The sequence below is a fragment of the Helianthus annuus genome, chromosome 1 (assembly GCF_002127325.2).
Source record: "Helianthus annuus cultivar XRQ/B chromosome 1, HanXRQr2.0-SUNRISE, whole genome shotgun sequence".
In the NCBI taxonomy this organism is placed as follows: Eukaryota; Viridiplantae; Streptophyta; class Magnoliopsida; order Asterales; family Asteraceae; genus Helianthus; species Helianthus annuus.
Window position 1 is genome coordinate 6,290,920 of NC_035433.2, and position 13,357 is coordinate 6,304,276.

The 13,357-nt window shown below is 37.9% G+C and overlaps 2 protein-coding genes across 2 annotated transcripts; both read right to left on the reverse strand.

Annotated features, from left to right (window-relative positions):
- Positions 1–810: 810 nt before the first annotated feature.
- On the reverse strand, positions 811–3,448 carry LOC110943377 (sm-like protein LSM2). The gene is made up of 3 exons (XM_022185132.2): positions 3,288–3,448; positions 3,055–3,213; positions 811–1,045 (listed from the first exon to the last, which is right to left on the reverse strand). Exons 1-3 carry the CDS (start codon positions 3,288–3,290, stop codon positions 926–928), a joined length of 282 nt encoding a protein of 93 aa, XP_022040824.1. The 5' UTR covers positions 3,291–3,448; the 3' UTR covers positions 811–925.
- Positions 3,449–5,858: 2,410 nt separating this feature from the next.
- On the reverse strand, positions 5,859–12,749 carry LOC110943370 (BTB/POZ and MATH domain-containing protein 2). Its single transcript, XM_022185124.2, has 4 exons — positions 12,116–12,749; positions 8,347–8,695; positions 6,988–7,264; positions 5,859–6,226 (listed from the first exon to the last, which is right to left on the reverse strand). Exons 1-4 carry the CDS (start codon positions 12,544–12,546, stop codon positions 6,048–6,050), a joined length of 1,236 nt encoding a protein of 411 aa, XP_022040816.1. The 5' UTR covers positions 12,547–12,749; the 3' UTR covers positions 5,859–6,047.
- Between the last annotated feature and the right edge of the window lie 608 nt (positions 12,750–13,357).

Sequence of the window (13,357 nt, forward strand, 5' to 3'; positions counted from 1 at the left end):
ACCCAACAATAAACCCTCACACCTCATCACATCCAATTATCACATAATAGCCCATAACGCGTGAAATATATCACGCACTACCTTCCATCACTCACAACTTTTTTTAGTGGCAATTGTCATCACTCACAACACCCAACAATAAACCCTCACACCCCCTCACATCCAATTATCACATAATAGCCCATAACGCGTGAAATATATCACGCACTACCTTCCATCACGCGTTGAATATGATGGTGGCGTGGAATTTCACCCAACTTCCACGCGTTGAACTTTCCATCACGTATAAAAATCCTCACCACCCCCAGTCCCCTAATATTTGTGTGTGGAGCCAACTCTCACATTTGAGACAGGTATGATTGTCAGGTTGGCAAGTTGAGTTGTTCAACCCAAACACGACACATATTTTTTATGTCAAAACATCAACACTAACCCAGACATACTTAAAATCGCGCAACCTAAACATGACATATCAAAGAAGTTGATGAGTAGTGATCAAGTTGTAAACGTGTTAATTAGATTGATGAGTTGTATTAAATGAATTGAACAAAACACAAACGGGTTGGCAGATCGACCGTTTTAATTTAACAAGTTAAACATGTTAACCCGAACATAATCCGTTTATTAATTAGGTTAGATATAACACCATAAAACTTGATTATTTTAAACACAAACACGACCCGTTTATTTAACAGTTCAGATTTTACAACCAGTCTTACTTTTAGTTGAAATATAATCATTTTCACATTAGAAGGTGATTTTTACACCACCCAAACCTAAAGTTTTTGCAAAGTTACAAGCTTTGGGTGGTTTATAACAGGAAAGAAGAAGGTGATATTTCAAAGGAGTAATAATAAAAAGAGATCCAAAATTCAAATTACAAAATTCAGAGTTAACAAAAGCATGTAAAACACACTACATGTGTCTAACCGCCCCGGGCTTCTCTTCTAGTGGCATCATGGAGCAGCTCGATGTCTACTCCGTCTGGCGGTAACTGCACATACCTCACTACTGATCCTCTGATGAAACAGTTCCTCACCGAAAGCTGCCATATCACCAAAAACAGGCAAACATAAAACACCAAACGTAAACAAAGTAACAGCAACCGCTATTACTGCCCGGTTTCCTTTTCACTTGTATGATTCGTTTTACCCATTTGACCCGTTAGATATAAAGCATACCCTCAGTCAACTCATTCGAAAGTTGTTTCAATAACTCAAGTCCACATGATGACTGTTACACCTAATCGTCTTATATTGTATTAATATTAATCCTTTTAAACAACGGTGTTTTCAGTATGAGAACATTAAAAAAAAAAAAAAAAAAAAAAAAAAAAAACTATAGTCAAATTATATATTTCACCCCCTTTGTGTATGTATTTTCTAGCGCTCTGCAACCTAAGGGTGTCCATAAACCGTACACCATTACCGACCAAACCAAAGCAGATCCAGCTTGTTTGGAGTTCTAACGCTTCGGTCCAGAATCCAGTTTTGGCAGGTTAATAGTTCAGCCGATGGTTCGGAACTTTGACCGGACCGTTTAACCTTTATTATTTATCTTTAACAATTTGTTTTCAGTATACGCATTTACTATATGCATTATACTTATGAACCATCTTTATCATTTAAAAACTTCATACTATAGAGGGATTTTGAAATATAATAACATTTTAAACTGCATTTTGGCCGGTCCAGCCGACCCAACCAACCTAAGCGATTTGGCCCAGAACTTTCTTCAAAACCGGTAGCCTAACAGGATTTTGGCAACTCATGTTTTCCATAAACATATCGACATGACAATCTACAATTCATTTATAATGGATAAAGACACTGCAACCTTCTTCCTCAATTCCGAAACAAAATTTCAAATGCAGTTGTTTTCTTTTCTTAAGCACAAACATGTCATGAATCATGCACAACTTACATCTAGGGCTGTAAACAAACCGAATGAACACGAACAAGGCCTTGTTCGTGTCCGTTCGTTAAGGATATAATGTGTTGACGAACGGTTCATGAACACTTACAGAACGAGACTTTTTGTTCGTGTTCGGTCATTAAGGAAAGGAACGTCAGACACAAATAAAATCAGCGAAGACGGCGGTGGTTAGAGGGAGCAATGCTCTAAAGTCTAGACCTTGAAGCCCTAATCGTTGAACGAATGTTGATAGCATTTTTCGATGTGAAAAATCATAAGGAAAGTGGAATGGTGCATAAAAACGGTGGAGATAGGGTTTCCTATTTTATTTGTTTAGGTAATGAGATAAACAAGAATTAACGGACATAAAAAGTTTAGATAAAATAAATAAATACTAAAAAATCTCTAATGAACAGCATAAACAAACGAACATGAACGGATGTTCATGAACACATTACCGAACATTCACAAACGCAATTGAACGAACTAGACATCTGTTCGAGTTCGTTCATTTAACTAACCGAACGGAATTTCTCGTTCATGTATGCTCATTAATTAAACGAACGAACGTAAACGAACTTCCCGCCAAACGGTTCACGAACACATTACCGAACGTTCACGAACGCAATTGAACGAACTAGACATCTGTTCTAGTTCGTTCATTTAACTAACCGAACGGAATTTCTCGTTCATGTATGTTCATTAATTAAACGAACGTAAACGAACTTCCCGCCAAACGGTTCACAAACACATTACCGAACGTTCACGAACGCAATTGAACAAACGAGACATCCGTTCGTGCTCGTTCATTTAACTAACCGAACGGAATTTCTTGTTCATGTTTGTTCATTAGTTAAAGGACCGAACGTAAACGAACCTCCCGCCAAACAGTTCACGAACTGTTCGCAGAATGTTCAGTTCGTTTACAGCCCTAATTCTACATACAGACTATCAATTTTCATAATGTTCAAAACAATATCCTGCAAAACCTAATCCAATTACGAGTTTTCTAAATCACAATCCAATTCAACAAAACCTAATCACCTACAACTACAAGTCTCCAGATGACTAACATTCACATCAATTTCAACGACGTAAACCTCAAAAAAGCACGATCGAGAACAAAATCAAGAAGCTTACCATGTGAGGGAACTTGTCCTGATCAACGACTCTGGTGTTTTCGAGTTTGATATTGAGATATTGATCGACGGAATGAAGAGTGCCTCTAATCGCTAAATCATTCTTCAGTTCAACGGTGACTTCTCTTCCGACCAAATCCTTGAAGTAGGAGAAGAACAACTGCAATAATAATCATAAATTTGAAGTGAATTCATCGTGAAAGATTGAAGATTGAAGAGAAAAGAATGATTTACCATTTTCTAGGGTTTGTTTTGGGGGAAATGTAGTAAACCCTAATGAGTAATGAATGAATGACACCCTAGTTTCATCATCATAGTAATTTACTAGATCATCATAAAGTCTTCCATAAAGTCGCCCAAAATTTATTAGATCATCATCCACAATAAATAATTAACTCACCCGCCCGGCCCAAAGGCCTACTTCGGTAAAATCGGGTTCGACTTAGTTTTGAACGTCATTGCCATCACTGATTTCTTTCAAAGTGATGCTAGTGGGAGTTGAACTTGAGACCTGAATAAATGAGAGAAATCAAGTGACTAACCAATAGTCCAACTTATCGGGACACTAGGACAAGGACACTGAGGTGGTGTTTGTTTTTTGGCTAGAAGTACTTCTGGCCACTTATGTCTGCGCCGCGCAGACGCGCGCAGATATTTGAACTCTGCAGTTTGTTTGTTTTCCGGAAGATCTGCAGACCATAAACGTCTGCCTCACCTCTTCCCCACGCAGACATGGCCTTAAGTCTGCGGACCTCTTCTCCTGCCCACAGACCTGCATCACCTCCACTACCACAGATCTCCGCCACCACCTCCACCACCACATCTCCGCCACCACCTCCACCACATGCACCCCCACAAAACAAACACCACCCAAAACCCCCAAATCGAAACCACCACATCTCCGCCACCACCTCCACCATCTCCCCACCACGTCTCCGCCACCACCTCCACCTTCTTCCCTGCCAACGCCGCCGGTGCGGCTCCCAAAACCCCCAAATCGAAACTCAAATCGAACCCAGAGAGAGTGAGTGAGAGAGATACCGTAGAGAGAGAGAGATTGGAGACCGGTGTTGGTGGTTGAACGACGAAAACCCCCGAATCGAACCCAGATCGGAGATCGGTGGTGGTGGTTGAACCCATAAAACCCCCAAATCGAACCAAACAAGCTGGTGAGATGGCGGAGATCGGTGGTGGTGGTGGTAGAACCCAGATCGGAGATGATGGCGGTGGTGTGAAGGCGGAGGTGGTGCGGTGGTGGTGGTGCGGCGGTGGTGGTCTGCAGATTGTAGAGAGAGAGTAGAGAGAGATCAGTGTGTGACTGTGTGTTGTGTGTGTGTTTTAAACCTTAGAAGAGGTTTTATATATAAAAAAAACAAACAAACAAACCCTCTTCTCCTTACAGACTGCAGACATTTGGTCCACCTTTTCTCCTGCAGATGTGGTCCGCAGACTGCAGACCTTTTCCCGCAGAAAAAACAAACAGCACCTGAGTGATGTAAATGAGTGGTTAAAAGTTAAAAAAAATGGTGATGATGTGTCAATGGCTTTTAATGTTTCTAAGTTTTCTTATTGGGTGGGTTTTAGTGTTTTTTTTTTTTTTTTTTTTTTTTTGTTTAAATTAGTGTTTTTATGATGTGACAGCTTACTAGACACGTTTTTAGTCATTTTGGGTGTTCTTTATTGTGATGGTTTTACCGAATTCGAAAGAAAAATATTACAAGAATGTTATTATTTGCCAAATATTTATAGCCTATTATGCAAAATGAATTGATTAATAAAGTTTTTATTTGTATGGTAAGTTATTTATATAGTTATAAAATTGATCACTCTTGATTTTTTTTGTTTTTTTAATGGCAAATTTGGATCACTGACAAACCATTGAAGTATCATCGTGCAACCAGCGGAACCACCCGATCATATTCATCTCTACTAGGCATAATGCCTATACATTTCATGAGAAACCCCAATAAATATGGGAAAACCTCCTTATGGGAATCGAACCCACGACCTATTGGTCTCAAAGCCTTATCCCACCCCCATGATGCCACTAGGCTATAAAGCCATAGGTGATCACTCTTGATTTATAACGGGTTCAATAACGCCTATCATTAGCTGACATTGTCTACCAACACCACCACAACTAGTCAGCTACCGTCACATTTGTCGCCAGTAGTCATCACGTAAATAAATATAATAAGTGAACTCATTTTTGGTAACAACACTTTTATGACTCAAACCCATTTTAACCTATAAATTTGATCCACATGTTTTCCCATTCTAATAATACATAACAACCTAAAGCCTGGTTAAAAGCCAAAACATTTATCAATTATTGTATATTAACCATGATTCACATAACTTTTGGGATACAATGATTTTTTAAGTGCAAACTAACTTTGCATGATTTGAACTTCTCGTCTCTCTGAAGATAGAGGAAAGACATCTTACCACTACACCATGTATCTGTTAAAGAAAAGATAAAATCATATGATGGTGTTACCAAGTTTTAGTTTTGTTTCGATAAAGGTTAGTATATTTTTCTTCTAGTTGTAAAAACAACTCAAGTTTTAATATTGTTTCATTTTTAAAAAGGGTTATTATAACTATTTAATATGAATGAAACAGTTATAAAACTTATTATTATTTAAGGACTTATTTTTCAGTCACCTAAAATTGAAAAGGATAATTAATAAATAGTAAACATGTTTCAAATTCGTTCTAGAGTTAAATGTCATTTTAGTCTCTGTGGTTTGGATCATTTTGAGTTAACAGTAGAAAACAGTGACGAACAAAAGATGCGAAAACTGACGAAATAGTCCCTGCATAGACCACAATCCATAAGCAGTTCAAATCCAGCATAACTATAAAACTCAACCACCATAAAAACTCCAAAAACACAAACAAACGAGTCGAACCTTTCACAATGAACAGATACATGACCGACCACTAATTAACAGACACGAGTTTCTAAGTACGCTAGACCAATGTCTACAATTACAGTCTGGGTTTAACCCGTCTACCATGAACATCACTTCCATCGAGTATAATCGCATTTGGGTGACTGCAAACAGCTAGAGAATGCTCGTTGTTTCTAGCCACTTGTTCCAACAGCTCCGTCAACACATCAGGACAGCTTTCTTTTAAGTAGTCAAACCCGTCGGTCTGCATCACAGCTGATGAACAACATGTTTTAGATCACATTATTATTATTAAAACGCAACCATTAGCTACAGTAGCTAAGGGTTGTGTCTAGGGGTGCAAACGAGCCATCGAGCTCGAGCTCAAGCTCGGCTCGGGCTCGACTAGTTTATTATCCATTAATTAATATCCTAAATATAAATAATACATATAATAGACTCTTTTAGGCTCGCGAGTCGCGAGCTCGATAAGTGAAGCTCAGGCTCTTATTTTTAGGTTCAGGCTCGGCTCGTAAACAAGTTTAAATAAGCTCGGCTCGGCTCAGCTCGTTTACACCAAGGTTCGACGAGCCTAACAAGCTTCACATGCCAGGATCGAGCTCGGGCTCGATAAATAAACGAGCTTTATTTTAGACTCAAGCTCGGCTCGTTTCAAGCTTTTTCTCAAGCCGTTCTCGAGTAGCTCATGAGCTGCTTGGCTCGTTTGCACCCATAGTTGTGTCTTATAGACCCTCTACTTTATCTTTGCTAATATACAAGTTTGGTCCCTCTACTTTTATTCCTTTTCGGATTTTGCCTTTTAATATATATATATATATTTTTTTTTGCTTTTAGCGTTTCGTCTTTTAGCAATTTTTCCGAATACGTACGTTGACGTTTCGATGTTCTTTTACCCATGGTTTTACGTTATCTCTTTCGGTTGCTACACCCAGCGTCGGTACTTTACTAATAATCAAACTCCCGCCGCAACGCGTGGGTAAAAGTTCTAGTTTGTACTAAATATAAAAACATCGTACCTCTGAGATTCTCGGGCAATGCGACAAATTTTAGACAAACGGACTTTAACTGGAGGCAATGGTGTTGTTCGGCCAATGCTAATGTTGTTGCAACTGTATTAATGGCGACACCTTCACAAAGATTAGATTCACATAACATACAAAGCCTCTCTAAACCGTATCGATCGGCAGCTGCAAGCAGATGCTGATACATCAAAGTTGAAGCCCATTTTGTATTCAGGCCCGTTAGCTCTTCCATGTCGGGCAGTTTTTCCCAGTATATAAAATGCAGCAGCGCCTGAAAAACCCGACGTTTGTAAGACAGTTACAGGGAACCAAACATTCTATATACACTTAAAAGGCTATGTCGGCTGACCACTCCGACATAGCCATTTGTCCTCTTATGAGTGCTCAAAATAATTTTTCGCTTTTAACCCTTAACTTTTCTAATTTACCTGTTTAGTCCTTCTATTATAACTATCATAATATACATGTTTAGTCCCTCTACTTAATAAACTTTATTCCTCATTAGTTAACTTTTCTAATATACATGTTTAGTCCCTCTACCTAACTTACGTGTTTAGTCCTTCTATTATAACTATCATAATATACATGTTTAGTCCCTCTACTTAATAAACTTTATTCCTCATTAGTTAACTTTGCTAATATACATGTTTAGTCCCTCTAGCTTTCCTAATATACATATTTAGTCCCTCAACTTAATAAATTTGATTCCCCATTAGTTTACTTTGCTTATATACATGTTTACGTTTTCTAAATACTTTTGTAATTTTTCCAGTCAATGTAAGACACGTGTCGACATACTTTTGTTTCGGATCAAAAATCGGGTCGCCCCGCCGCGAAGCGCGGGTGCAACACCCTAGTTACTAAGTTAAAACAAAACAAAGAGTAAAATGCCATTTTCGTCCCTAAGGTTGACCATTTTTGCGACTTTCGTCCAAAATTTTGTTTTTCCGCATCTGGATCCAAAAGGTTTGAAACCTTGCCATTTTCATCCGGGTCGTTAACTCCATCCATTTTTTCCGTTAAATCAAGGGTATTTTCGTCTTTTTGTTAACTATAAGAACAATTAAGTTAACAAAAAAGATTTTCGTCTTTTCCGCATCTGGATCCAAAAAAAATTGCCCTTTAAGTTAACAAAAAAGACGGAAATACCCATGACTTAACGAAGAAAAATGGATGGAGTTAACGAGCCGGATGAAAATGGCAAGCTTTCAAACCTTTTGGATCCAGTTGGGGAAAAACAAACCTTTGAATGAAAGTCGCAAAACTGGCCAAACCACAGGGACGGAAATGGCATTTTACTCCGAAATATGCAAAGCTAGTTGCAGCAAACTATTTCAATATATTAAACCGAACCTTAAAAACCGGGGCTTCAATGTCTTCAACTTTGATACACTTGACGTTTTGATCTTTCATTGGGCCAAAAAGTTGGGCCCTGAAAACAGGTGAGCGGGCTGCGAGAACCAATTTATGGGCAGCAAAGGTTTCTCCGTTTACTTCAAAAGAGACATCGGTCCATTTTCCATGTTCCAGAAGCTGCCCGAAATGCTGCCCGATATCTGAAGGTGGCACGTGAATCGAGTAGGACTTAGGACCCTCGGTGTGGGACTTGACCACACCGACGCAGCAATGAACTTGAAGGCAATCGTCTTTTAGGTAGTCTGATGTTTCTAAAGCGGATCTTTTGAAAAACCGCTTGTATCCCCTGCAGTATTTCACAATCAAACGAGTCGATTTGGGTCGATTATATTACTATTTGGGCACAGAGATCAAACTAAACAAAAACTTAATAATGTTTGAAAGTCACCAACAATATGACAACATAGTATCTAGATGTGTTCAATAATATTACAAAGAGTAAATTACAAAAATCGTCCTTTATGTATGTCACTTATTGCAAACCGTGTCCTTTGTCTTCAGTAATTACAGAACACGTACTCGATGTTTGCAAACCCTTGCAAGTTATGTCCTTTAGCCCTAACTCAGTTAATTTTTGTGGTTAAATCTGACCAAATGGACCCTACATGAGGGTATTTTTGTGGTTAAATCTGACCAAATGGACCTCACATGAGAGTAAAATGACCAAAATACCCTCATGTGGGGTCCATTTGGTTAGATTTAACCACGAAAAATTAACTGAGTTAGGGCTAAAGGACATAACTTGCAAGGGTTTGCAAACATCGAGTACGTTTTCTGTAATTATTGAAGATAAAGGACACAGTTTGCAATAAGTAACATACATAAAGGACGATTTTTGTAATTTACTCTATTACAAAAACTATATTAGTAGAACAATAATCTAACTTTTTGAAGATAAAAACTATTTATAGCTTGAGTCACACGTCAATGGGTTCGTCTTTTTTTACAGGTAAAAAAATGTCAAATCGACGAAAACATTTCTGTCCATTTTTAAGTTTTAATAAATAACTAAATGTGTTAACTTAAATATAATTATAATTACAATTACAAAAACTATAATAGTGAAACAATGATCTAACTTTTTGAAGATTAAAAACAATTTAGGAGGTTGTATGCATTAAAAATATACTTTAGGTGACTTTTACATTAGACTTGGTTGCCGGTTTCCTTTTTGTTTTCACCAACTTGACCCGTTAAAGATAATACACAACCCAAATCGACCAATCTATAACTAAACAAGAAAAACATTTTGCCACCTATAGATGCCATAAAAACTCAAAATAAAAAAATAAAAAAAATAAAAAAAGCATCATAGAATTATGTAAACATGATACAACAACCAGTTTACATAACTCATTTTTATGTAACAGATTATGCAACCACTCATTATTCAACTTCCCCACTAAACAAACAAGACAGCTAAATCACAGAGAACCAAGTTATACAGAAAAATCAAACAAATAAACAAACTCAATCCAAACCAGTTGATAAACCACTATTCATATAACGCATCATAATCACAAAAGATCAATCATTAGCAAACAATGAAGCGTGTAGCTTACCACATACTACACCCATTGTTTTAAAAAACGGTTGAGACGTGCGCCTCGAGGCGAAACGGCCAATAAACGATTCTGAGGTGCGCCTCAGGGGGTTTATACTGTATGTGCGCCTCAGAGCGGCTGAGGCGCTAAAAAGGCTGCGCCTCAGGTGCGCCTCAGGGGTTTTTGATATTTGTTTTTGAGTTTTTGTGTCAATTTCAAGCAATTTATGTCTTTTTTATGTGTGTTTTTGATTATTTTGATGAATTTAGGTAGTATTACTATTTTTATAAGATATATAAAATTTATATTTATTTTCTAACTCCGCCTCGGGCTTACACCTCGGTTCGCCTCGAGGCTTACGCCTCGTGAGGCGAAGGGAAAACGCCTCGAAACTCGTTTCCGTTTTTTTAAACCTTGACTACACCTGTTTTAATCGTGAACGTCGCAACTTAATAAGACAGAAAAAAAGTAATTTCAAAGTAAGATTATCTAGGGATATATACATTGTGCTTACCACAATTATTCCTTAATAATCATATGACTAGTTTACTGAAACACCCCCTAACAAGAAACTAAAAAAACAAACTGAACATTCAACAAAACAACCTAATCAAACCAACACAAATACATAAATCTCAACATGCTGAGATAACATAAATACATCAATCTAATCAAACCAACACAAACATCAATCTAACCACATACCACCCCTGTATTTAAAAGTATACGGTCCACTCTCATTACTCAAGAATTATCAAACCTACATTATTCAGTTAAGCAATGCTTCCATACAAAACTCTATGATTGCATTGGCAATAAATCCAATCTCCGATATTTCAAAACTCGTTCTTAAGAAAAAAAAATAATAACCTATTATCCATAGTTGTCGATAGCGGCGACCGCTATAGAGCGCTATGTAGCAAAGCGACCAAGTGTCGCTATTTGGGCCATAGCGACCAATAGCGTGAATAGCGACAGTTAGTTTTTTTTTTTTTTTTTTTTTTGTTGATGTAAATAGCAATTAGATATAGCTATAAAATAGCTGGATTTATAGGTTTTTGTTAAATATACATGTAAAATAGCATACATACCAAGGTATTTTGATATAATATACATATAAAAGTTTTCAAAATTCTTTTTCTAGTGTATCACTATATATAAAATAGTGGTCGCTATTTGTCGCTATTCGCTATGTAGCATATAGGTCCCTTGTCGCTATTCGCTATTAACAACTATGCTATTATCATCGATGTGTACCAAGAAGGGCGTTTGGCTAAGTGTTTCAAATGGGACTATGTGAGTCCTGCAACCTAAAAAAACAAATAATAGGGAAATTTATATCCATCCAAACAATATTTCTTACCTAGATTCCTTACTTAATTATCCAAATCAGACCCTAATATAATTAGTTTACTAAAAGTCATTCTTGATTCATTCACAAACACCCCCTAACAAACATAGTTGTCAATAGCGATCGTAGCGATCACTATAGCACGCTATGTAGCATATAGGTCTAGTGTCGCTATTAGCGTTGTACTGATGGATAGCGAGAATAGCGACGCTTTATTTTTTTATTTTTTAATATAACTAGCAAAGAAATATAGCTATAAAATGGCTGGATTTTAGGTTTTTGTTAAATATACATGTAAAATAGCATATATATACCGGGGTATTTTGTTAAATATATATATAATATACATATACAAAGCCCACTATTTATCGCTATTTGCTATGTAGCATATAGGTACCTTATCGCTATTAGTTGCTATTCGCCGTTAACAACATTGCTAACAAACAAACTAAGACCAAGCGATATGGGGGGCGGCTTAGGCCCGGCGAGGCCACACCGCCCCCCTCGCCCTGTCCCGTGAAAACCGGCTCCAAGACGACGATTGTGACGGGCCTCTCTCCTCTCTCCTAACACACACACATCTATACATACATACATATATATATATAAAGGGGTTCATCCCCCACCCCCTAGGTCCATCCCCTCCAAGCCGAGCCTACGTGGCGCTGACGTGGCGGCCCATCCCCTTGGGGATGAGGCTCTCCATACCCTCTAGTCTAACTAAACATTATTCACCTAAACAAACAAATTCAACCCCAACAACTTAACAAAACATAACAAACCAATACACACGGCATCAAACAAATCTTACCACATGCTACCGCGGTACTTAAGCGTATAGGGCCCGCTCTCCAACGCTCTCCCGAAATGACTATGAACCTTATGCCTCTCATTCCCACTCTGATCAACCAAAGTCAACTCAAACAAAGCCCGAACATCCGACCCTTCACTCGCCAACGCGATAAACAACGACACGTAACTCCCATTGTCCTCCACACTCTTCCCATCCGGGTAAAAATACACCGCCCATGAATACCCACCCACCGTAAACGTATCAGACGCTACATATTTCCCGATCCCTATCCCCTTCGATAACGAGTACCCCGATATCTTGAAATTGTGTTCTCCCTTCACTGTTTCTGTAACTGACATTGATGTCGTCAGCACCGGTGGTGATGACGTTGTGGAGGATGATGATGATGGTGCAGATGGGCGTGATGGGTCTGTGTACGGTCTACCCATCACCGATTTGGTTGAAAATTTGGGGGATTTTGTGATGGGTTTTGGTGGGATTGTGAAATTGGGTGGATGAATTGAGGGTTTTTTTGGTGGAATTTGTTAGGGTTTGGGTGATTATTGATTGATGTTGAATGAAAGTTTCAACGAGGCTTTTTGAGAAAAGGGGTTTTTTCTGTAACGGATGAAAATATTAATAATCTACGATGGGGTTGGTGTTTAGGTTGAACGAATCTTTGCATTTCATTGTTATTATTATTATTTTTTTATTTTCTTTTAACTGCGACTTTCTTTTATTAGACTGTGTGTTGTGGTACCCGTTAGCGTCAGGGTGAGCCACTAGGAGGCCAGGTGGCTGCGAGCACTGCAACGAGGTGTCGCGAGGGGTAATGCGTGAGCACTGGGGTGAGCGGCTGTTTTGAGAGTGTTTGGGGGGTGTGGTAGCTTGGGCGAGCAGAGGTTAACCATAACAGGCTCAAATGGTTTATTAACCGAACTAAATAAAAAAACCGATGGGTTGGTTAATATTTTTCTAAAAACCGAAATTAGTGGGTCGATTATGGTTATCAATATTTAAATACCCACTATAACCGAAACGAACCGACATGTAGTATAATCTTTGTCAGATTTAGGACTTTTCACCATTTTTTTAATATTTGATGCTTTTGGTTGAACGTTTTTTAGTATTTAGGGGTTATTTTATATTGTTTTGGTTGAATATTTATTTGCATATCTCTTTGTTTGAATATATGGTAATAAACGATATTAATATTATGGATTATATGTATTTTTAAAACTATGTAATATAGTAATGTAT

Bases quoted from the DNA above. Each gene is read 5' to 3' on its own strand.
- LOC110943377 (XM_022185132.2), bottom strand. The intron at 1,046-3,054 runs GTAAGCTTCTTG...GTGATATGGCAG, and splicing joins AGGACAAGTTCCCTCACATG to CTTTCGGTGAGGAACTGTTT.
- LOC110943370 (XM_022185124.2), bottom strand. From the start codon at position 12,546: ATGGGTAGACCGTACACAGACCCATCACGCCCATCTGCACCATCATCA. The intron at 7,265-8,346 runs GTTCGGTTTAAT...CGGGTTTTTCAG, and splicing joins TTGAAGCCCCGGTTTTTAAG to GCGCTGCTGCATTTTATATA. The intron at 6,227-6,987 runs GTACGATGTTTT...GTTGTTCATCAG, and splicing joins ATTGCCCGAGAATCTCAGAG to CTGTGATGCAGACCGACGGG.